Source organism: Nyctereutes procyonoides, unplaced genomic scaffold (assembly GCF_905146905.1).
Source record: "Nyctereutes procyonoides isolate TBG_1078 unplaced genomic scaffold, NYPRO_anot_genome, whole genome shotgun sequence".
Classification (NCBI taxonomy): Eukaryota; Metazoa; Chordata; class Mammalia; order Carnivora; family Canidae; genus Nyctereutes; species Nyctereutes procyonoides.
This window is the reverse complement of record NW_026575046.1, coordinates 35,582,409-35,607,956: the sequence shown is the minus strand read 5'-3', so window position 1 is coordinate 35,607,956 and position 25,548 is coordinate 35,582,409. Positions and strand designations below refer to the sequence as shown.

Here is a 25,548-nt window from a genome sequence, read left to right as displayed (position 1 = left end):
CCCAGGCCACAAATGGACTGTTCCTAAATTTTCTTACTATTCATTTGTAACTCAGAATTTATTTTTCTGTAAAAATGATTTATAGTAATTCATTTTATTTGAAAAGATTTATTTAATTCTCAGTGGGGCAGAAATAGTTGCAAAGACAATTTACAGAGTATAATGCTGTTGCAATGCTAGTGATTAAATGGAACAAAAATTGGGTAAGAATAGTTTATGTTGAATCACAAGGAAAGCCACAAGAATGAGAAATGGACACTTCTGCCAATACTTTGAAAATGTCCCCTGGTCCGCTTGCAGGACATGAAAGAGGCCCAGGACTGGCCTTTTCCTGTGCAGGTTCACTGCAGAACTCACAGCTCTCCTCTTCGGTACTGAAGTATCACTACTATACTCTTCCCGCTTGCATTCCTGAGTAGGGTCTATTTTGGGTCAGGGAAGAGGGGAAAGAACATCCATCCATCCATCCATCCATCCATCCATCCATCCATCTCCTATTCATTATCTAGGGGTCCACTTGTAATCAACCTTTTCTTGTGTTATTCAAAAAGAATGTTTTTAACATACCTCTCAGAGATCATTGAGCTTGTGCTGGAACTGGATGTCGATCGGTCCCCATGGGTGTAATAAAAGGTCCCAGTGGCTCACCAGATAAGGAGCCCAGGAAGGGAAGGGCACTCCTTGCCGGAATGCTGTTAATTCACAACTGATGAAGATTATGGGGGCCTTTTCTGATGGTTTCCCTTAGCAACCCAGGCAGAATGAAATTATCCCCACATATTTGAGCAGTACCCACATCAGACTCACTGACTGGGCTATGTTGCTCTTCCCCAAGAACTTAGCATCCATGGGACAAGGTGGAAATGTATGAATATTTTAAAGTTCCATCGATACATCATGAGTGTGCTGAAACAGACTGGTAATACATAAGCCGTCGCTGTAACCACTTGCAAAGCACGACAATGGCAGGGAGAAGTAGGGGATGAGAAACAGCTCTCTCCGCAGTTTTTCACCTACCAGCACACACACTAGCAACACGATCCACACGAGTTCATATTGGAGGATGACTGCAAACAAGTGCCCGCCCTTGCAAAAGGACGGCCATGATAATGACAATGATGGCTACATCCTACTGCCACCTCCGCTTTCCTTTGGTCTCTCCCACCTGCCAGGCTCACCTCTGCCCGCCTCCTTCCCTGGCCCTGCCTTCCCTCACTACCTTGAAAAGGACATTATGAGGAAAACAACTGGGGACAGTGGGGGAAGAACAAACTCAAGTTGTTCAAGACCCTCCCGTCTAGTTGCAAGTGTTGCTCTCTTCCAGGAGGCCTCCCCTGACACTCTGTCCTCCTCCGTCACACCCTCCTGCTCTCCTGTTTGATTTTTTTCATGGCACTTTACATTGTCTGAAGTTATGTCCATCTTGTTGTTTCCTTCTTGGGATGTATGGTTTTTGTCTCGCCTCCCCAGTAGAATGAAAACACTCTAAGAGCAAGAAACTTGTCTGTCCCATTCCTCTCAGTATCTCCAGCGCCTAGAACAGTGCCCGGTTCTAGAAGGTGCTCAGGAAATAAATGTCCACTAAACAAATGCCCTGAAATATCCAGCAAGATGATACAGGTGTTCAGTACATATCTAGTTAGTAGACAGCAAGCACTCAGTAAATGATGGTTATTTTGTTTTTGTTATTAAGTTGTTGGTGGCAAAAAAAAAAGAAAAAAAAATTACCTGGCCTCTAGGATTTGACAAGGTTCTTTCCCAGGCCAGCAAAATGATTTGGTTCCTCTTGCTTCCCCTGATCCTAGAAATAAAATTCTACTCTGAGCCTGCGAGCTGCACCCCGGGCCATAGTACCAACACATCTGTGTATTAGCAATGCAGGCTTAGCTATGATGCACAGGCTCCTTTGAGAATATCGGGTGAAAAATCCCCACAGGCTTGGCCTCAGCTTTCTTTGTTCACATTGTTTGCTTTGAAGACCATCACACGGTGCTGAGAAATCAATAAGCAGGGATGCTGCCGACCCTGTATATTTCTCCTGATTCTCCTCTGGGAGGCTTGGCTCACTCCAATGCACTGATAAGTCATGAAGTGCCCATCTCCATCTGCAAATTAAGGCCCTTGTAAGTAATCAAGGAACACCAATTTTAGCCTGCCGTGGATTTTCCATCCTAAGTGTCATTAGATGAAACGAAAGTACACATTACAGGTTTGCATAATGAACAAGCCTCAAGTTAGGTTTGCCGTGATAGGGTTATCAGTCATTGCACAAATTAATTATTTAGGAAAGCACTTTTTACAGTGGGTTTTCATTTAAGTTTTGCCCCTTGATATATGTGTATGAAAATGACTAATCCATCGGACACTGCTATTGTACTTGTGCATCTATCACTATCGGGCCTTTTTTCATAATTGGTTTATTAATTATAGCATCTTAATGATCTGTTTAAAATAAATAAACCATTTGCACCATTTCAAAGGTATTTTGTGAGGCTCAGCTGATATTAAAATAGCACCAGCCTTATGTGCTTTTTCAGCAAGTGACCTAATTAGTTAATAAAGTAATTGAATATTAAAAAGGATGTTGCAAGTGATTAAAATTTAAGAGCCTTCAGAATGTTATTAAAGCTATAAATCATACATCACTGTTTTAATTTGCATAGCTACAGAATTACTAATGGTCCCACGTGCACACGGGGCTTGGCAATTAGTCCTTTAACAAAATGTTGGTGATGTTGAGGTACCAAATTCTTTCAAGCTCTTTTGATAGCTACATAGAAACCTGCTTTTGCCAGATTAGATATCTAGCTGTTGAAATTGCTGCTTGCTTCTTTTGACAAGTATAGATATTCATTCACTCAACAAATATTTATGAATACCCACTGAGTCCAAGAACCATGTTAAGTTTTGAGTACAGAAGAGACACTAGTCCCTAATTCCATGTGGAATTTAGGGACTAGACATACTAGTCAGGCACTTCCCTAAATTCATGTATGATTACAAAAGGTGATAACAAGCTATGAAGGAAAAGTATAGGATTCTCCAAGAGGATTTTGCAGGTGAAATCTGAACTCCTCTGCTACATCAGGGACCGAATGCTTACTTCAAGGTGAAGAGACAGGGACTTCACCCAGCAGGCTGAGAAGTTCTTGTTCAAGCAAGAAATGCTGGATAAATCTACCAGTGGTGTATAGGAAAGACTGGCTGAAATTGTTTGTTGTTGTTTACCCAAGAGCCTTTGTTCTTTCCTGGCTATCAGAATCCCACTTCTGTTTGGCTATAGGACTAGTACTATGCTTAGGGAATGCAGGCCCAGGTCCAGGGGTAAATGATGAAAAGCCTAAACCTATTATTGTAATTCCATTGCCCTTTGCCTGTGGACTGGTTTATGGTGAATGTGGTCTGACAAAGAATCTTCCTCTCTGATAAAAAGAAACACACAAGAAGAATACTCTTTCCCTCCATGCTTTTGTATATCATCATTAGTGAAGGTTAATACTTGGTGCTATAGCATCCATCTGGAGACTATGAGGGCAAAGGAAAAACTACACACACACACACACACACACACACACACACACACACACACTCCCTAAACCTAAGAGCTCTGATATTGTTGAGTAGCTGAACCAACTCTGGAAACTTTGGATGTCTTACTATATGAAAGAATAAGTTTCATATGGATATTCTGTTACTTGCCACCTAAAGCATTTTAATTGAACCAGATGGTTAAAAAATGGAGATGCTGAAAGACAAATTAAGATGAGCAGTGATACAACACTAAACTATGGTGGGATGGAACAGGAGGAATGGAAAGTGAGGTTAAGAACAGAGCTGAGGGGGATCCCTGGGTGGCGCAGCGGTTTGGCGCCTGCCTTTGGCCCAGGGCGCAATCCTGGAGACGCGGGATTGAATCCCACATCGGGCTCCCGGTGCATGGAGCCTGCTTCTCCCTCTGCCTGTGTCTCTGCCTCTCTCTCTCTCTCTCTCTCTATGACTATCATAAATAAATAAATAAATAAATAAATAAATAAATAAATAGATAGATAGATAGATAGATAGATAGATAGATAGATAGATAGAAAGAACAGAGCTGAGGCATTGTGGACAAGATTCAACGGAATTTGTCGACTTAGTAGTTATCCAAGGGGCCAAATAATAGTAATTGCCATCCATTGAGTATTTCCCATGTCCCAGGCATTGTTGTAAGCACATTACATGTAGCATGCCATGTAATCATTTCAATAGTCTATAAAATACTATTAATTGTCACCATGGTTGAATTCTGTTTCAATCATGTCTTGATTTGTCATCAAAGTCTTAATAGCCTCCACCACCACTAGTAGGTGAAAAAAAGCACATGAGTTGCTTCTGACTCCTTCAGAGAGCTGCTGGCTATATTGCTACTTCCAAAATTGTTTACTTCTTAACACACATAGAAAATGACAATATTTTAACATACACACTGGGGTATAACTGAAGGGGACTTAGGGTATCTGTATGTGGCTTGGCAAAAGCCTTCATTATTCTTTCTTTATATTATACAATTATAAGAAAATAAAATTCAAAATTTAGGGAAGATACTAAATACCAAACTTATGTAAACTTTCCAAAAAATAATTTAATTTTTAATGAGAAATTAGCATTTGCTTTTTATGAATATAGCTTTTTACTATCAGATTTTACAATTCAAATAGTAATTCCTGAAGATTTTTGTAATAGTCAAGACTCTTTAATCATAGTCTATTCAGATTCTTGACAGTAATGACTAACAATAAACTTTGGTCACACAAGTTAGTAATACCAACAAAATAAAACCTTTTTTGAAGCCATTTCAAGCTTTATAATATTTAAAGAATCTAACAGTTCTTTTTTCTTTCACTGACAATTGAACTGTTGAAATTCCTTGAGATTGTGGGACTGGATTTCAAATATTTGGGAACTCTTGCAAACAAAATTATTTCAAAATAATAAAAACACTTTAATTCATACACTATTCATGCACAGAGTAGTTCCTAAGCACAGCCAACTTGGACACCTCTGAAAGGGCACGTCAGTCACAGAGGGAAGAATCCAATATGTGTGAAGACAGATTCAGGGCTATGCCTGCCAAGAACCTCCCTGTCCTTTTCCCCGCCCCTGTCGAACTTGTGACTGGCTTCACTTTGGCCTAGTGCTGTGCTTCTTGTAGGGCCAGCTTTGTGGGCTTGTGTAATCTATACAGTCATACAGGATCCCATGCTCTGAAGGACCCCATTCTTGGTTTCATGCTCTGTTGCTGGAATCTTGAGACGATTTTTGAACAAGCAACCCTGCACTTTCATTTCTCACTGGGTCCTGCAAATTATGTAGCTGGTGTTGGCATCTAGGACATCTGGAACACAAATTCCTCCAGTAGTAACTATCCTGTGCCTTTGCCCACAATGGGCAATGGCATATGGTACCACTAGCTTTTGAGTTATGAAGCAACTTCTTAGCTTCTATGTTTGGCTCCTTGACACAGAGCATAACAATCTGGATATCATCAGGCTCATCAGGTTTAATGTGTTACATGACCATGGGCCACACCTTCCTGCCTTGTTCCATTCAGCCACCCTTGAGGGACACTGATGAAGCTGTTGATGTTTCTGGCTGGAGGTGACTGGCCCAGAGGGTCCAGCTGCCCCAAGAACTGAAGCATCGGTTATATTACTCAAGATGCCATGGCTTACCTTTCAGGCAATCCTGTGCAGGGTGTGTTCCTAGGCATGTTTCTTTCTGGTAAGAGCTCTGTGACCTGAAATAGGTCTATCAGGTCCTTGCCAATATTTTTCAATATGAAGAGTCAGGATTAAATTCTGAATACCCATTCAGTGTAAGAGAGTCTAGATTTGAGATATGATCACTGAGGGTTATATCTAGAAAGGACTGAATTGGGAGGTAGAGCTGGAAGGAAACATTCTGAACCCCTCCAGGTTCTTCCTCTGGCATGCGAGGGTTTAAAGTAGTTTCTCCCAACCATTTTGGAATTGGAATCTATACTACCTTTGACTTAATGTCACAATGTTGGTCTCTCTATTAAAATTATACATATGTATTAATATATGAGGATATATAACTGTGTCTATCTATCCATCCATCTCCATGTATGTATGTATGTATTTTTTTTTTGTATGTATGTATTTAAATAAAATAAGCAAAAACAGTTCCAAGCCAGTGAGGACAGATGACTCTCAGCACAGGGGAGGGAAGTTTCTGCCAAAACACTTTTCATGGAGCAACAGATGTGCTCAGATGAACTCTGGGGACTGGGGAGAGGGTGGGTAAGAGGACTCGCTGAGGCATAACTGGACCTGGCAAGGGTAGGGAAGAGGCTACACAGGCCTAAGATTTCTCACACAGAACACTGAGTGAACTAATTGCTTTCTGCCCTCAGAGGCAAGATCATAAGTATGCACCAATCTTAGAACAAGGTCATACAAACAGAATCCCAACAGATACTCTTAAGTAAATACTATTTTTATACTATTTTGCATAAATATATACACAACACTCCCCATTACACAGCCTTACTGATTCATCAAGAATCGTGCAATGAGAACCCTGTTACTGGCGTGGAGTCCTTTCCTTGCTCCGTACTGTGTGTGGGTGTATGTGCAATCATTAAGTGGTCCATGTGGTTAAAGCATGCATCAGGTCTATGTGCAGTGGAAGAAAACTGTAACTGCATTCCCACTTAATATTCTGCTTTTATTTCTTTTCTTTTTTTTTTAAAGATGTAATTTATTTATTCACGAGACACACACAGAGAGAAACAGAGACACAGGCAGAGGGAGAAGCAGGCTCCATGCAGGGAATCCGATATGGAACTCGATCCCTGTATCCTGGGATCATGACCTGAGCCAAAGGCAGACGCTCAATCGCTGAGCCACCCAGGCATCCCAATATCCTGATTTTCTGATCTAAGTAAGTCTTCTGGGACTTATAAAATGGTCTGGCCCTACTCTTGCTACCAACTGATGGCTTTCCAAGGATGATGAGACAGCTATAAAAGCGTGAAACCCAAGCAGCCCCAAAATAACAGGACTTTTGTATTTCTGCATTGCTAAAATGTTACACCTTATGGTATATTTAAATCCAGATCCCTTTAGAAGTCAATTTTTCTGGCAGGGCTCATCTCTGGACATGGGGGCAGAGAGGGAGGACCTTCTGGACTTCATATTCAAAAAGGCCTCACATATAGACTTGGGCTCTATTTCTAAATGAGGCTACACACCTCCTCATAGGCACACAAAGACTAGAAGCTATCATTCCATTTGAATTTTTAAAATATACCATGAAGTTTACAACTTTGCTTTGATCTTTCTTCATTTAAAAAAATGTATTGGGAGCCTCAAATAATGGAAGTGGCTGGGCCTTCTTTCAACCTTGAAAAGGCATGTGTGTGTGTGTGTGTGTGTGTCTTTTTATGTGTATTTGTCCTCTAGTGCACATTTCATAACTGGATTGGATGTAACATGCTCAATTAATTAGGGAATACATTTTTATCACCAACACCACTATTGGTTATAATTTGATCTCTATAAAGAACTGGCCAACCAGGCAGATTGAGTGTGAACTGGCTCATGACTGGAGGGAAACAAAGATGTGCAGTCAACACATCTGCTTTGCATGTTTGTGCTTTGTTTATCATAAAACAGGTGATAATGATAAGGATGTGCAAGAAGAACAGTGTTAATGATAGTGCCGTAGAGAGTGCGAACAAAAGCCATGACTTTTGAGCAAAAGCTAGATGTAAATTAAACCCTGAATGTGTTCAGAGTTGAGGATTTATAGCTATACATTTACAGCATTTAGAAAGACCTTTGGTGTTGAAATTCCTGCAAGAATAATTTTATCATTTCAAGTATGAAACTCCCCGGTCACTGATTCCAACTCTTCCCACTGAACAATTGCTTTATAATAGTTTTTGCTGACGTGATCATTCTATTATGGAACAGAGTGTATGTTACAAAATACATGAAGCTTATATAATGCAACATTTACTAACACACAGTACACAAATCACTTGTGGCTCAGAAGGTGTTTGCAGATAACACGAAGACAAACATTTTAATTTCAATAGTTGATATTTCTTTTAATGTGTACTTCTGATTTAGGGCAAATTTTCCAACTTGCCATTGATGGTAGTGATGCACAGCTTTCTTTCAAGTGCAAACTAAAAAGTGAATCAATTTATAGAAAAATATTGAATAAGTAAGCAGTAGTCTGCTTAGGATAAGGCAAAAATTGTGAAAGTGGTCTGCAAATGACCCCTCTGGAAACAATGGGCTATGTAATAAAAAGAAAGAAGATGTAGGCTTAGGCTTTGGGTTGAGTTTCTGATAGTGATGATGGCCACACTGAGCCATCCTGGAGACCGGTGCCACACACATGTAACTGCTGCCTGATGCCCCAGAGCGTGCTTTTCCACGTGACACTAATTGGCCCACACTGGAATGAAACCATGACCCTTCTCTCATTAGCCACATGCTCAGACCAGCTGAGCTGGCTCGCTCTGGGTCACTGGGGTCCCATGTAGGAAATTACCATTCCAGTGCCCTGTGGTCCTCTCGTAACCCCATCTAATGAATGTCCCGTGGAGCCTAACGTCATTCCTGGGGGAGCATACTGCTCTCCCAGCAGTGGAGAAGTTGATGATATTCTGAAGTTTTAACCCAGGGAAAGTCAAATAAGAAAGCACAGAGAACTCAAGAAGCCTGAGAACAATCTTTCAAACACCTGTGTGCTAACAAAAAAAAAAAAAAAAAAAGGATGACAACAGCGTTCTGCTCTGTCCATTTGTTTGTCAGCCCTGGTCTCAGGACATGGAATGCAAGCACAGGGAAGTGAAGAATGTTAAGCATCACACAGTAAGCTCATCACAGTGTAAATGACATTAAGTGCTTGCGGTCCGGGCCAAGCACTTTCTCTCACTAACCCTAGGAGGTAGGTAGTATCATCTCTAGTTTAGAGATCAGGAAATTGAGGCTCAGAAGTAACTAGTGCAAGAGTCTATGACAGCGAGCTCATCCCAGGATTGCTATATTCTGGAAGTTAACACATTCTCAAGTTGAAAGGAAATTCTACAAGATGGGCAGGCAGCTTGCCAAACCTTTCTGCTTGTGACCCCTTTTAGGTCTCAGGAGAAACACTGTAAGCCTTCAAGTAATCTTAATTTTTCTGTAGCTTTAGCACCATCCATAGTTTAGCCCTGACAAGAGTTTTTTAATAAGATGATAGTCAAGGCCAAGAGAAGGCATTCTTCCCAAGTTGTGGAAACATTGGAAGGAAAGAGATGGCAGACTTTTTAATGCATATTGAAGAGCTGGTTAAAGACCAGTAAGTCACTTCAGCTGCTTTTTTTTAACAGAGCTCTTGGATCGCTACCCTAGAAAGGGTCTAACTTACTGGTGGATGATATACCTGCTGCTGCTCACTTGGCAGCTACTACTCCCAGAGCCACAGCGGACCTGCTGCCCTGGGGGTGCCCACCAGCTTCATCCTCTTTGGAAGCCACAAAGCCCTGTGCCCCTCTTCACTTCCAACTAAAGAACATTATGAATCAGAAAGGACTAGAGACACTTGAAGTAGATAACCAAACCATATTTTAACTCAGCCCTCTGGTTTCTGATTAATTGGAGGGGATGACTCAGCTTTGTCAGTGTCCTGGTCAATGCCTGAGGTGTAACTGGCTAATAATAAACTTGGGAGTCAGACAGACCTAGATGGTATTCCAAATTTTCCATTGATTAGCAGAGAGATGTTGGCAAGTTACTATCTGTTTTTTTGGTTTTTACCACTGCCCACCCACCCCTTCTGCCCCTAGAGTCCACCCTAAAACAACAGACTTTACTCTGTCTATTATAATTTTTTCTTTGACTAAGGAGGATATTTGCTTGGTCTTGGAGTGGAGACTCAATTCTGGTCATGGAATCATAAGACGGATGCAACCTTTCTTACAAGCAGGCTCTCGGGCATCAACACTGGTGGAATTGAATTGTTTCCCAAAGTGAGACAACTGCTGAGAAATAGGGGCATTGAGACAGTTTCCCTGGGATAATCCTTAGTCACCAGCTGGAAGAGGCTGGGTAGAGTTGACCGTATTCTGAGAGGAAACAAGGAACTCCATGATGTGAGAACAGTGATAGACTCCCTGAAACGGGATGCCAGGCAATCTCTCTGTTTAACACTCTTCTCTAAGCACATTCAGTGGCTGATTGCCATCAGTCAGGTTTCGTAGGCTTCAAATTAGGCAAATTCAATATTGGGAGGAAACATTTATACTGCCACTTAGGTTGATTATAGCTCATTTCTCCTTGATTATCTCAGTTCAGACTGGTGAGCATTTAACAACGAATTGTAGCAGTGACTGGAGATCAGATCCAGACTCAAGTTCTTCTGGGGCCTCAGGTAAGCAGTTCTCTTCAACCCACTGCCACCTAGTGGCAACTGAGCAGACTGAAGAACGTTTCACTGATATTCAGGAAACAATGTGGTGGGGCAATAAACTTTTTTGTCCTTGCCACTCGAATCCAGGAAGCTTAGGGAAAGATAATAAATATATCTCATTCCACTGGCCTCCATCCCCTACCAATATTTAATGGTCACTTCACATTTTAAACGTCAAGCTGACTCTTCTGCCTTTATTTTGATTAATGAGGATATTCTCATTTAATCAGAAGTCTGAGATACAAAACAAACAAGGAGAAGAAATGGAGCATTGGGTCTTGCCTCCCTTCCCACAAGAACCTGTGTGTAGTAGTTAGAAGTTTCTTGTACGTTGGCTAAGCCAGTTCAATATATTCTTTGAAAGCAGGGAATTGACAGTTAATTTGATGTTTCCCTCTCTAAGCATCAGTGTGATTTTTGTCTACCTTACCCAGGTGACTCAGTTCTGGAAGCACACAGAGGAGATCAAGTAACCAACGTGGCAAATCTTGGGGCAGTTCAACTTCCTGTACATGCATAGAGGGAAGCTGGTGACAAATTCAAATATTTCTGGAACCATGTGAGGATCAATTAGTCAAATGTGGTCAAACCCTCAGAGGTAGTGGAGTGAAGGGTAATCTCAGCAAGTCATGAAGAGACGGGGTTAATGCCAATGAACTATTAGGTAGAATAAATTCACAGGGCAATTACCATGGCTTGGAGCTTAAAAGAGACAATTCACATTGTGGCCAAGTTCCTTTTCTAAGCAAGACCTTCTAATAAATTTGGAAGCAAAAAGGCACCTCAAGGATAGTTGATGCAGACATGTGCTTTGGTAAAGAAAAGGCACAAGGTTACAACAATGAGATGGCAAAAGGCTTGCGATGCATTAACTTTTTAGGTCAGTGTCTTCACTTGGTAATAGACTCACCTTCCTCCTCCCCTCCACCACCCTCAAAATCAGCAGAGACAAAGCAGTCAGTACATTAATACAATCATATTTATTAGTTTCCAGACTCCCATAAGACACATATCTAAAGCAGAACACTGCAAACTGACATTACTAGCAGCAATCTTCCCTAAACATGAAGAATTTAGTGAACTTCATAATTAGGAGTAATTTCAAGACAAGATTATAAGTTATGGTTTTTCTTTTAGCAGCTGGTATATGAATAGTGAAAGTATAAATACAGAGAGTAATCCAGGTTTAGCCTCACCAAAAAAAAAACATTAATAAGTCACGGTGCAGAGGAGTATCCCCAGGGTTACCAAACAGAAGGCTAATGTCTTTAGATGTCAGTATGAAATAAGAAAATCACTTTCAAGACATCGCTTACTATCTGTGTTACTGTCAGGACAACAGAAAAAGAACCGGACAGCTGCCCTAGAACCTAGCTCACATATGATTCAGTCAGATAATCATTAAATAATACCCCCTTAAAATTGTTTAGACATTTCTCCCCCACAGCTCTAAAAATATAACATCAGACATAACATCAGACATTTGCTCCAAAGGATTAAAAATCAAAAGCAATTGCTATGTATTGGGAATAGCTTTTATAGCTTTCCTGAGGGACGGTTGCCATCTTTTCAGAGAGTGTTTTTAAAGCAGCACTAACTCTGGTAGCTTATCAAACTACTTTTTATTCTAAATAAATAAAAGACCAACTGAAGGTCTCAGGTGTACTTACTTCTTTTCCCCTAGATCTCTGAACCATCCAAAGCCATTCCTTGACAGATAGCTTTCATTTTTATTAGAGGAGTGCAAGAGAACTTACAAACATTTGAAAAATACTCAAACACTGAGAGTAAAAAAGGCGCAACCCTTCCTTAGAGCCCAGGAACCTATGACAGGAACCCCATAGACTTATCTAAAATCCATCAACTCTATTTGCCAGAAAGTAATGACAGACCACCCACCTTTGCAACATAGGCCCAGATGAGACTTTCTTGCTTTATAATCACTAAGAAAAGCATCTGGGAGTTACTGTCAGGGAAAACAGGCTGATGAATAGAAAAAGGGTTAACTGTAGTCTGTATCTGGCACAGGAAAAGAAAAACTAAAACAGTTGCTAAACCATTATATTTATACTGTGATACTCTTATGTGAACCTTGGCCTTCCCATAGTAACCATTTCATTCATAAAAAATAGATATTAGATGGGAAAGCTTTGGGGCAGCACCAGTGACAGCTAGCTGTCTGAATAATTTTAATTTTTCCTAAAGGCAAAGATTAGAGAAAATTTACAAAATCGATTCTATTTCATGATTTTGCCCATGTCAGCAGCTACAGGGATAATGCAAATAGAAATACAAAACCCCTTAGCATCAAGTTAGGGTACTATTTTTCTCTCAAGGGGTAAGTGGTACACCTAGATTTCTGTACAGCTTCTGAGGATTAAAGACAGCTCATAGTTCATGCCTTGACAATTTCTAAAGGTACTCCCAGCCTATATTACCACGAGGATAGATGACGCCCCTCCTGACCCACTAACAACTCAGAGCAAGGATTCTCATGCACCTAGACTTTAATGTGAATGGCTTCTAGGCTTTCTGATTTGATAAGCACCGTGAACAGAGAGCAAGGAACTGACTGGTCTAAAGCCACCTGCCTTAGACACTAGTAATGCTGGCTAACCATCTCACAAATGGCCCACCATCATAAGATGGTCTCTGAAAGGAAGCATAAACCGCTTCCTAAGTCCCAGAATAACCTAAAGTGGAAGTTCTTCTGGTGGTAGCAGCCACAGAATCACCTCTGTGTACCAAGAATGGCACATGAAATCATGGGTGTGAAAATACATCTCTGTTGCTCAATGCCTTGTTATCATCTAACCCAAAGCTGGCTGCTCCTGAGACCTCAACAAGTGCACAGGTACTTGTTGTGTATGTCCCATGAACTGCTTCAGAAACAGATTCCCATGTCTAGTGATTACTTTGAAGAACCCAAATTGGATGTTCAAAAATATGTACTATGCCTACCAAACTGTCCTGAGCCCAAATCCTAGAAATACTAGAATACTAGAAGTAAGTTTTGTTCCATTTCAGTTGTGTAAGACTCCCCTCAGGGGGCCTCCAGAACTCTACCGTTGTAGCTGTTACTTTCCCTTTCTCTTTCCTTCCCCTGAGGAAGACTTCAGTTATTTTCATAGCAACTTATTATAATGTCCTAGGTAATGACATATTCGGAGCAGCACATAGGTTATTAGGACCAATTTTTTCTCCCTTTTGAAAAATTTCTATAATAATAAAGAAAAGGCAATAATTTAAAAAATTGACTTCCCTAAAAAACAATTGTCATACTTTGTACAAAACAGCATATTTACTAAATAGTATTTATCCTAGAATCACTGTCCAGAACAAACCATAAATGGGGGTACATGGGCATATTATAAACTGATCACATGGATTTAAAATACTTTTCAGAGCCAGAGTTATTAAATTGGACAGAAAAGTAGTAAGCCAATCATTATATGGACATATAAAAATTATATATAAACATGAAAATGCAGCATGTGTTTAAAATAAATCACATTACATTTAGTCAGGCACTAAAATGAATGGAAACAGATAGATTCCTTTTGATACCAAACTTTTGCTTTATTGGGAAAACCTGGTATCTATTGCAGCTTCTAGCTGAGGGACAGAAGCGCAGACAGATGAAGACATCTAACAGGAAAGACAGTAAAGAGATAGAGGCAGGGGTGCCTGATGATTAAAGATGGTAACTATTAATTGGAACTGAGATTTTAGACATACTACTTAGAAGAGAATTTAGAGTAGCAGATTCCAAAGATAATTTGCATACTTTGTAACATGGAACCTCTCTAAATGTTTATTGTATGTGAGATGGCTCTAAAGAGTAATATTTAAAATGCATTTTAAAATAAAAACAAGTAAACAGAACAAAACATTTCCCATAATTCCCCTTTGGGGATGTGTCATTTTTAGATGTGCGTTCTCCCTTTGGTACTACCATATAAACCCATTGAAAAGTTCAGGGGAATTCTTTCTGATGATGATCAGAAAAAGGTTGGGGCTGGGATGTGGGGGAAGCAGCAAAGAAATATTACTCTTCTTTTATTGAGGATATTCTTCTGAGAACTTCCATTGTCCTTTAGGAGAAAGGAATGGATTATTGAAAATAGTTCCTGAAGATATCACTGCCTTCTGAGGACAAGTTCATAATTATGACACCTATGGAGATGACCTTCATAGGTAGCACCTACCTTGTTCATAAGACATAGAACTCTTCCCAAGCTATGAAATACAGTTAGTAAAAGCTATTCGTGGCACTTAAATATGTTTAGAGACTTTAAAATGTCTTCCTAAATTTCTGACTCGGTGCCCTGGTGAGGTAGGTGTCTGATTGGAAAAACTGAGGCACAGAGGGGTTAAGTCTGCTCTCCTTTGATTGCATGATGAGCCAGGACCCAGCTAGCAAAAGGACCAGGTGTCCTAACTCCCTTAAATGCTATTCATCCTGATTCTCAGAAGGCTTACCTAAGTTACACAAAAAATACAGCAGGGGAATTTTTTTTTTCAAACATTTTAACTAGTTAGCTATTTCTTATTCTCCTTTGAACATAAGTTATCTAAAAATCAAACCAAATATAAACTAATAAAACAAAAAAAAATAAATATTGCCTAACAGTCTGTGTCAAGATGTAGCCTATTCTGTACTGGTGATTGAAAAAGTATATATGATTCAAGTAGAAGTATTAGAGGGTGCTACAGTGTTCCCATTACTCAAGCCAGGCTGTGAGTAAAGTGTTCCTTATAGATGCCACCCACTATACTTTGTAAGAGCCTCTCTGGCGTGACATGAGGGAATAAAACTACCATTCCTGTTTCATGGAAAAATCATTCTGAAAGTTGGTCTACACAGGCCAGCCCTGCCTGGAAAGGGAACTCTCAACCATGTGATGCAAACATATTACTGAGTTCATGGAGAACTCTTTGAAACCAGATAAGAAGGTCACAGTCACCTGCCATAAAGCTCACGGGACAGTTCACACTACATACAGAAGGGCAATACACTGGGTACATGCACTAGCACCATGCCACAGAAGTGAAAGAAAAGGACAAGAAGCCACCTCATGAGTATCTTCTAGTCCCACCTGGCATGCCATTCTCAGAAGCTACCTCTGGTAAGTGGGGAAGACTGATGAAGTTCTGTTATCCCTTTAAATAATAAGGAGAGGGATAAAAACAAAATGTTCATTGCTGGCTGCTTTGAGCATAGCAGTTATTCAAATTCTACCCTTACATAAGTTGGTGGCTTTCTTAGTTTTACAGATAGTCAAAGATAATAAATTACATTTTTAGATCAAGAGAGAATGATATAGAGCAAAATTCAAAGGTCAGTTACAAGTTGTGGGCACAGGACTACAGGGAAATTTATATTGCTACTCTCAGAATCAAATTCATGAGTACTCAGGGCACTAGCTTTTAGAAATGAAATTTTTTTTTTTGAGGTGTTTTTTCCTCTCATCCTTATAGTGTCTGTGGGGTGAATTTAATTCATACCATGGCCCCCCCTAATTCAAATGAAGATTTGATATTTGGTTTGAGTATCTCTAAAGTTGACCATGACACCAAATAAGATCCATGTTTCCTCTGTACAGCTTTTGACTTGATATTAGCAAAAATACCCACCCTCCTGAGGCCTGTGTCCCCTTGAGGAAGCTCATCTTCCAGAGGGCCCAAGCCTGGCTCTATGCTCTGCACATGCAGGACCAGAGGGAATCATTTCAACTCAGTTTCACTGGGATACTAGGATACAGCATAGCAGCAATTCATGCATTTTATTTATAGAAACCAAAGCTCCAGTGAGGCCAAGTTGGTCACTGTGCAAGATGAACCAGCAGGACATTCTCACCTCGAATGAATATCTGATTTATGTGTCGAGTGAATACCTGCTGGTAATCCACTTTGGGCTTTCGCTTTTTTTTACGGGGCTGGCCCCTGGAAAGGGTGGTAGCCCTGGAAAAGGTACCTCCTGCACTTGACCCTTCTGTCCGTGTAGTCCTCCCTGACATCTCTGACCTGGACTCCTCCCTTGCAGATGCCTGCAGGGAAGAAGGGACAGAGCGGGAACGCCTGCGTGAGCCCCGGTCAGTATCTCCTCTTCCCCACACTGAAGCCACCTTCCAAGTAGATGTCTGGGAATATCTGGACAGAGTGGAGTCTTCAACTGCAGACTTAGAATCTGCTTCCTTTTTGGAAGAATCTTGAAGTTTTAGGCGATCGAACAGCTATAAGGAAAGCAATGATAAATATCAGCCTTCTCTTTAGCCTCCAATATCCCTCTCTCAATATATAGAAAAAACACCAGATTGCTCCTTGCTGTGTAATTTTTTAAAAGTTAGCAATGGATCTTCTTCTATGGGTAGCTATAATTCAGATAAATCAATAATATGACAAGAGAAAAGTCACCTGCTTTTCTCTGTGGTATAAAATAGAAAGACTTTTAAGGCTTATAAGAGGTAACTTATTGCTCAAATACTACGCTGGTCAAAACATAGATTCACTTTTGATTAGCTGAATGCATGAGAAGTGAGACTAATGAAGATCTTGGTCCAGGCATGCATAGTGGAAGCAATTGAGCTTTCCCACTAAGAAAACCTGGTCACCAGCCTCAATGACCTCAATTCCTAAGTTTGAAAGCATGATGGGTACTCAAGAAGTGAGGAGAAATAGCCTACCCTAGTGAGAGTCAATGAAGAATCCCGCTCATACGCTTTGCCTAGAACAGGTTTTCGGTAGGTCTCATCCACATCAGTAAGTGCCTAGAGAAATAGCCCAAAGGGGAAAAAAATTAGGCATAATTAAAAATATTATTTTTACAGCTTCCAGGGAAATTTTAAAAAGCAGAGTAAACACCTCATTTAGCAGAACCAAACAAGTGACTCTGCTCTTATGTACAAAAACATGGAAATACCAGGCACCCTCTGAGTGATTTCCAAGCTGCTACCACCATGTAAGATGTTTTATCTATTTACAAATGCATGGTAGAGGTTCTTAAATTTCAATATGCATAAATATCTAGGAAATTTATTAAAATATAAATCCAAGGCTACTTCCTAGATATGCTGATTTAGTAGGTCTGGATAAAGCCCAGGAACTGTTATAACCAGAAACTCCATGATTGTGGTGTTGTAGGATGCCCCTGGGCCGCACTTTGAGAAGCACTATTCTACTGCTTCTTTTCCTTCCTCAATTTCTAGGTCTTATGACAGCAATGAACAGGTACTAACCAGGGTTACACAGAATTGTTGGTGAATTTTTGTCTCTGAGAGATCAACCTCGTAGGACAGCTATTTAGGATCAAATGAAATCAAGTATGAGAAATCACAATTTGAAAAGTGTAACTCATCCTACAAATATAAGCTGACAGTATTATTATTATGACCATCATATCAAAGATGTTCTCTTAAATCCTTTTCCTTCAAAGGTAAAATTATAACAATAAAGTACTTTTTCCTACATTTTAGATATAAGAAAAATGGGCCTCAGAAAAACTACTTTGCCTAGAGTAACACAACTACCAAGCGGTAAAGCTAGTATTCAAATCCAGGTCTTCTGATCCCACAGTGTTTAAAAACATGGTCTTAGGAGTCAGAAAGACCTGAGATAAAGTTCTAGAACTTCCACTTACTAACAGTGTGACCTGGGGCAATCATTCAATATCTTCAGCCTCAAGTTCTTCATTTGTAAAATGGAATAGTAATAAACCTCACTCATTAATACATGTAAACCCTTGGTACACTATCCGGCAAATGTTAAGTGCTCATTACATGTCAGCAACTACTATACTCATCTAGGAGAATGCATGGATGAATATAAAACGCAGGAAAAAGAAAAGCTGGAGATGGAAGACTCTATGAAAAAGAAATGCCAGAAAGTCTGGTGGTTCCTATTTTAACTGCCTCATAGTGTAGTTGTGCTATAATGTATCTCTTCACTCCTACTATGTCTAGTAAGCAGACAGTAAACCTCTAGGAGAGTGGGGGCACATTTCCTTTTTAAGGAAATACCATGGAAAGTGCCTTGCTTATTAGTATGCCTGCTTCCCCTCTATCTTTATCTATCTTCCCAAAACTGTAGATTGAAAGTTCCGTTCTGAAATTTCTGTTCTTAACACTGTGGTAAAGTAACGGCCAAAGTGGTTGAAATGAATGAAAGAATGGTCAGTAGGAAACTGACATAAAATTACTAAACAGTTGAAATAAATAATTATTCCTTAAGGCTGGGTTTCTTAATCATAGCACTAATGACATTTTCAACCAGATAATTCTTTGTTGTTGGGGGGCTGTCTTGTGTACTGTAGGATGTGCAGCAGCTCCTCTGGCCTCTAAACCATTAGATACCAGTAATGTCCCTCCCACACCACAGTTGTGACAATTGGTTGAAAGCCAATGCCTTAAAGAAAAGAAGAAGTTAAAATAACTCTTTTGTTGTTGGCCAACAGACTGCAAAAATTCTAGTTCTGGGAAGTTATTCTATTGGTTTTCCTACATTAGGATACTCAGGTCATTTGGACAAAAAAGTTTTAATCCCTAGGAGGTTCTCCAGGCCCTTGAGAAAGGCTTAATTACCATATTCCAGAACTTGTCAAATGCGACGAGGAAGCCTGTACAGACGCCCCGAAGACCCTTGAAAGTGCGGATGTGAACATTCACCTTCACTCCCTCTCGGATACAACGATGGAGTTCACCCAGAGGGCTGCCTTCATGTACTGAAACAAGGCAAAAACAGCGAGCATAGCATGAACATTTGCTCTCATTCCCAGAATTAACAGTCAAGACCACCCAACCATCTCCAGCAACATCAAGCAACATGGTGCAGTGGCAACCTCACTATGGAAACAGGAAGGCCCAATGGGCAACAGAACTAGTACAGGCAACATATCCTGAAATAAGGCAAGGTTCTGCCAAGACAGAGAGAAAGCATACAGTTGCCTATCACCCAAAGGTTTCACTACTTGTGTATTCTGTGTTCTATGATGCCATTGATTCTAAGATGCACCATTATTTTAAAATGTTTTGGTGGTAGTGGTGGGGGAACCTTACATTAAATGTACACATCAGCAGCAAAATTCTTCTTAGTTCTGTGACTGGTTAAGACAACTTTTAAAAAAATAATTCTCCTGAACCATATATCTAGCTTGACTCTTACAGGAAAAAAAAAAAAAAGGAAAAACAAGCCAAAATTTCATTCATATGTTTATTTATTTATCAATCACATGTTTAAACAAATCCTGTAACACATCTGTGCTTAAACATATGCAGTCCTCTAAGAGAGAACAGACTTTTAGCCCCTATCTGGAGATACCCCATGCTAAGCTCTCTGGAGCCACTAGTGTTCCAGCGTACATCATCTTTACACTAGGAGGAAGATACCTGGGTGCATTCCAAGCCTGGTTGATACAGAGGCACCTGCTAGGCATTAGGCTCCTATGAGACTGCTGATAAGCATCACATAAAGAGTACAACGATTCATGGGAAGAATGCTGGGACTATAAATTGCAGCCTTTACTATGATGGATTCTTTTTTTCAGAGCTTGGGAACAGAGATGAATTTCATTTTTATTACTTCACATTAACTTAGCCTTCACAATTTGATGGCTATACCATATAAAACCTCCCAAAAGAAAACTACATGTATACACACATACTCTTACACTCTCACTCACACATATACAGTCTCAGTCTTTCTCACTTTTAAAAGGCAAAATTCTTTGGAGATTGATTATTGCCATCAAGAGTAAACACACACAAAAAAATCTGTTTTGTTTCCAGTGACATGACAGTAAACAATAGTCCTGCACTTCAGTTTGGATAACTAAGCAGGTTACCCATGACCTCCTTATCCCTCACTCATGGATCAGCTTATAAATGATGGCAGTGATAAATTAACAAAAGAAAATACTCTTAAAGAAACTAAATTAGCAGATGAGAAGTAGGAGCTTATGTCAGATTGAAGATTCAACAAGGAGGCACAGTAGAAGGCAGTGTGCAGAAACAGAGGTCTTGGAAAAGAACAGGAGAACCTTGGTCTGACCTTCATCATCTACTCTTCTTCTAGCAATATCGGTATTTTTAAATTCTTTGAATGTCTGAGTAACTTTTTCTTCACAAGTCTGAGCTTCCTTATTCATAAAATGAGGTTAGACTAGTTATCTTCTAGATTCATTTCAGGAATAAGTCTCTGTAATTTAAGTTCTTAGAAACTGATCACACTGCCTGGATCAGTTTATTTGCCTTATGTATTCACGGCTTCCTCCCACCCCCATAGGTGTTTCCACAAACAACGGAAAGACCATTCTTTTTCTAATTTGTAAAACAAAACAAAAACAAAACAAAACAAACCCCAGAGGTATTACATCCCTCCACTCCACTGCCCCGAACCCCCAAATCAGAAAGAAAACACAAGCACACATCTAACAGTTTCTTATTCTGGTTAAACAAATGATAAACTCAGGTCTTTTAACTCTCGTATCTGCACTTTTCCCTTGATTTTTTTTTCTTCCAAAGATTTAATAAGGTGTAATTCCTGGGAGCACTTCACTCCCTTGTGTGATCAAAAATACAACACTAGCACCGTCTGTCACAGCAAACTGCCAAGGCAAAGATGAGCTCCACATTCTGAATCAGAATACACATTCTGCATCTCTTTCCAGCAAGCAGTCTGTGTAACAAACTCCAAATGGCTATATGAGCCAGTCTTCTGAAACTTAATACAACACAAAAACATATGCCTTATCTTTGAAGACAGTTATTCTTCGGGATCTCCTTCTCCCCCCAACCTTCTAAAGCCAGGTCATTCTTAACTCCATTCTTCTCCCTACTTGTGGTAACACTAAGCTCAGACAATAGATCCTCAATAACTTAAGACGTGCTCTTTTCTTTCTCTTTCCCCAACCAATAATACAGTCCAGAGCCTTATCAGATGATTGGTTTACCACAACAGTCTTCCAGTTCCCCTCACTCACATCACCCCCGACACCAACATTATCACCAAGTTTAAATTTATGCATGTTATTTCATTTAATCCTCACAACTTTAATACACAGGTGCTATTATTTTGCCCCACTTCACAGATGAGGAAAATGAAGGCTCAGAAATATTTGTTTAAATAATGTCTCAAGGTTACTTACCTAGTAAACAGCTGAGCCAACACCCAGTACAGGCAGGTTATATATACATCCTGACCTCAAGCTTTTAATTATGACAGTCTAACCACAACAACAACCTATAATGATCACAGTGACACTTAACTGAGAATTTTCCTGTGTCCTACTGCTTTAAAAGCTCTGAATGGGTTAACTAATTTAAACCTAACAACTCTAGGTAGATACTATTACAGATGAGGAAACTGAGGCCCCAAAGAGTTTAAGTGACTTGCCTACGGTGAAACAGCTACAGAGTGGAGGAGTCAGTGTTCAAAATTTAAAAAGCCAGCAGCCAAACCTTTGAATCTGTGGTCTATACCCCCCTAAATATTTTACTACTACTAGAAATTAAGTCATTAGTGACACTGCCCTAAAAGTGCTTTTGCTTAACAATATACACGTGGTCCCCACTATCTATCATAACAAAGACAAAATCTTTGGTCTTCAAAGTGTTTTATTTTTTTTTAAATTTTTTTATTTATTTATGATAGTCACAGAGAGAGAGAGAGAGAGAGAGAGAGAGAGAGAGAGAGGCAGAGACACAGGCAGAGGGAGAAGCAGGCTCCATGCACCGGGAGCCCAATGTGGGATTCGATCCCGGGTCTCCAGGATCGCGCCCTGGGCCAAAGGCAGGTGCCAAACCGCTGCGCCACCCAGGGATCCCTTCAAAGTGTTTTAATAAATCCTTCTCTGGACCTAAATTCAGTTCTCATTGCTCCAGAAACACCCTCTGCCTCACTTATGTGGCACCCTCCACCCACCAAAAGAAGCAAGCAAAGAAAAATGAGAATGAACTCCCCTCTTCCCTTACTTGAGATTAGCATAATGGCCCTGGCACACAGACACTGGAGTTGGACAAACCCAGTATTAAGTCTCAGTTGAAAAAAAAAAAAAAAGGTCTCAGTTGCAAACTAGCTATGTGATCCTGGGCAAGTAGTTGAGCTCAAGGAACCTCATTTATAAAGTTGTATCTATGGGTAAAATAAGATATAATGCATCTAAAGGGCTTAGCAAAGTACACAGCACTTACTAGCTAAATAACAGTTGCCCTAATTAATCAGCAACAATAAAATTGTCTCCTGATCTAAAAAGGGGCATGAGAGAACTTTTTGGGGTGATGGATTTGTTCCGTAACTTGATTGCTATGGTAATTTCACAGCTATACATTTGCCAAAACTCACTTAAAAAGGGTGAATTTTGTTATGTGTAAATTATACCCCAATAGCCTTTTTAAAAAAAAAAAAAAGATTTATTTATGAGAGAGAGAGAGGGGCAGGCAGAGGGAGAAGCAGGATCCATGCAGGAAGCCCGATGTGGGACTCGATCCGGGGCCTCCAGGATCACGCTCTGGGCTGAAGGTAGTGCTAAACTGCTGAGCCACCTGGGCTGCCCAAAAGCCTAACTTTTAAATAATTACCAATCTCTTCTAGGAACTCTTTCTGAATGACTTTAATCTCCACCCTTGTTTCTGTACTTGTCTTTCTTCCTTTTTTAAAAATATTTATTTTAGAGAGAGAGAGAGAGATTATACTCGAACAGGGGGAGGGCAGAGGGAGGCAAGCTGACTCCCTGCTGAGTGGGGAGCCCAAGGCCCAGCTTAGGCTCAATGTCACAAGCCTGAGATGAAGACCTGGGCCGAGACCAAGAGTTGGATGCTCAACCAACGGAGCCACCCAGACACCGCTGTACTCTTCCTGTTTTCGGAAGCTTATCAATTCTCTGTGATGTCTACCCATCATCATCATCATCATCATCATGTACACTCAACTGTGTCCAGTGCCTATGGCACATTCTGAGATCCTGATGCCACCATATATTTAATCACGACAAATCAAGAGCTGCTTTTCGTGCTCCGCCGCACCAATGAAGCAGAAGAGTGCTTCATGCGCAAAGTCAAAACCATTCGCTACATAGAATAAGTTTTTCCCTTGACAATCTCAGTAGCGAAGCAACAACTGGCAAAATGGAAATAAATGTCACAGTGTGAGACTTGGAGTGCACTTCCAAGGTCTGACAGTGGCGAAAAAAAAAAAAAAAAAGTCCACACAGAATAAGGACCCCCAGACCGTTCCGATGGCAGCACGGGTGCTCATCCGCGCCCCCGCCGGGCGAGCAAGCTGCGGTGCGCCGCGGCCTGCGCGGAGTCCCTAAGGCATCTCGCCGAGACGCCGCTAACCGCGCGCAGCTTCGCAGGATGCCTCCCTCTAAACACACTTCTGGGAATGCAGCGGGACACCCCCCTGCTTAGCGCGCGACCCTCCACTCTAACGCGGTGATTCAATCACGTTAGGATTCGGCTATCAGGAGGCAGATGCTCCGAATGGCCAACTGGGTCACTGGGCTCACCCGCAGAGGTCGGAAGGCGTGGACGGCCCTGGGCTGCTCCTGTTCCCTCGGAACGAGACCCAGCTCCCACGGACGCAGAGGAGCGGCCTCCGAGGACGTGCCAGGAGGCTCCAGGAGGGCCCCTCGTGTCCCTCACACCTTCAGAACTCGAAACAGCCTGCGCAGACGGTACTGCGGGCGCGACACACACGCCCCCGCAGGGGCCGGGCGGCGGGGCTGTGTCGGGGTCCCGGCGCTCGCGGGGCCGGCGCGGCGGACGGACCACGGGCTGTCGGGACCGCACAGCCCTCCCCGCGAGCGCCCGGGGCCGTCAGCGCTCCGGGGCCACCACGCGGCGCCCCCGCTCTCGCCCGACAGACAGGTGTCCCCGCCCGCACCCCACCGCCAGCCCCACCAGGCGAGCACTGCCCTGCAGGCTGGCTGCGCCCCTCCGGCTGGCCCCCCCCCCCCGGCCCTCCGAGCGCCTCGGGGCCCGGCGCACCCGCAGACCCCGCAGCCACCGCACCCCCTCGGCGGCCTCAGCCGCTCTGGCCCCGCGGCTCGCGCGGACTGCTAACTCCGGAAGGCCCCCGCCCCCCGGGACCCCCGCCCCCCGGGGCCCCCGGCCCCGCCCCCTCCCCGAACCCCGCCCCCTCCCCGAACCCCGGCCCCGCCCCCAGGCCCCGGCCCCGCCCCCGCCCCGGGACCCCCCCCGCCCGCCCCGCCCCTCCCCCTCCCCGCCCCCGCCCCCGCCCCCGCCCCCACGCCGGACTCACGGGGCATTCGCGTGAGCACGTTGCGCGGCGCCTTCCTGCTCCGACCCGGACCCCGCCGGCGCGCCCCGGCGGCCCCGTCCCCTTCCTCCTTGGTCACCATGAGGCGACGGAGGCGCTGGATGCGCTCGGGGTCCGGGGCCGGGGCGTCCGGGCGGCGGCGGGCTCTGGCCGAGGCCCCGGCGGCGGCGGCGGCGGCGGCGACCCCCGAGCCCGCGGCCGCGCCCCGCGCCCTCCCGCGCCCGCCGCCCCGGACCCCGGTCCTGAGGAAGCTCTCGTACTCGGCCAGGTTGTTGAAGCAGGGCGCGTTGGGGTAGGGGATGGGCGGCAGGCGGGGCGCGTACAGGGCCAGCAGCGGGTCGAAGCTGTCGGAGCTGACATCCAGCCGCGGGCTGGGGGGGCGCGCGGGGCTCCCGGCGCGAGCCGACCTCGCCCCCCGCTCCCGCTCCTCCATGTTTGAAAGGCCCGCAAGCCGAGGCCGATGGGAAGGAGGAGCGGGGCCGCCAGAGGGCGGCACTGCGCAGCCGCGGCTCGGGGCTGCACTGCGCCGGCGCGGCCGCGGGGGGGCAGCCTCTGTCCGCGCTCGGCCCGCCGCCGCCGCCGCCGCCGCCGCCGCCGCCGCCTGCGCGCCAGGGGGACAGGTGCGTTCATCTGCTTGAATGCAGCGTTTCCTCATTCACACCATTATCACTTAGGGTGTTTCTTAATACTCCAGATTCCCCGGGGGTGGATCTTGGAATCGGCATTTAACCAGCCTCCCTAAGCGTTTCCCTGCTTTCGAACTGCCGTGTGCGCTCCCAGCTGGAGCGGGTGGGAAGAGGCTGG

General features: G+C 42.8%; 1 protein-coding gene across 1 annotated transcript; it reads right to left on the bottom strand.

Annotated features, from left to right (window-relative positions):
* Window positions 1-11,431: 11,431 nt before the first annotated feature.
* LSM11 (LSM11, U7 small nuclear RNA associated) lies at window positions 11,432-25,177 on the bottom strand. The gene is made up of 4 exons (XM_055325917.1): window positions 24,727-25,177; window positions 19,050-19,189; window positions 17,157-17,240; window positions 11,432-16,706 (listed from the first exon to the last, which is right to left on the bottom strand). The coding sequence occupies exons 1-4, from the start codon at window positions 25,175-25,177 to the stop codon at window positions 16,296-16,298; spliced, it is 1,086 nt and encodes a 361-aa protein (XP_055181892.1). The 3' UTR covers window positions 11,432-16,295.
* Window positions 25,178-25,548: the final 371 nt, after the last annotated feature.

What these genes read in the sequence shown, in the direction of transcription:
- LSM11 (XM_055325917.1), bottom strand. Translation starts at nt 25,177, where the DNA reads ATGGAGGAGCGGGAGCGGGGGGCGAGGTCGGCTCGCGCCGGGAGCCCC. An exon ending in CGTGCTCACGCGAATGCCCC is followed by an intron (nt 19,190 to 24,726) that starts GTGAGTCCGGCG and finishes GCCTTGTTTCAG; the next exon opens with TACATGAAGGCAGCCCTCTG. An exon ending in CTTCATTGACTCTCACTAGG is followed by an intron (nt 16,707 to 17,156) that starts GTAGGCTATTTC and finishes CTTTCCTTATAG; the next exon opens with CTGTTCGATCGCCTAAAACT.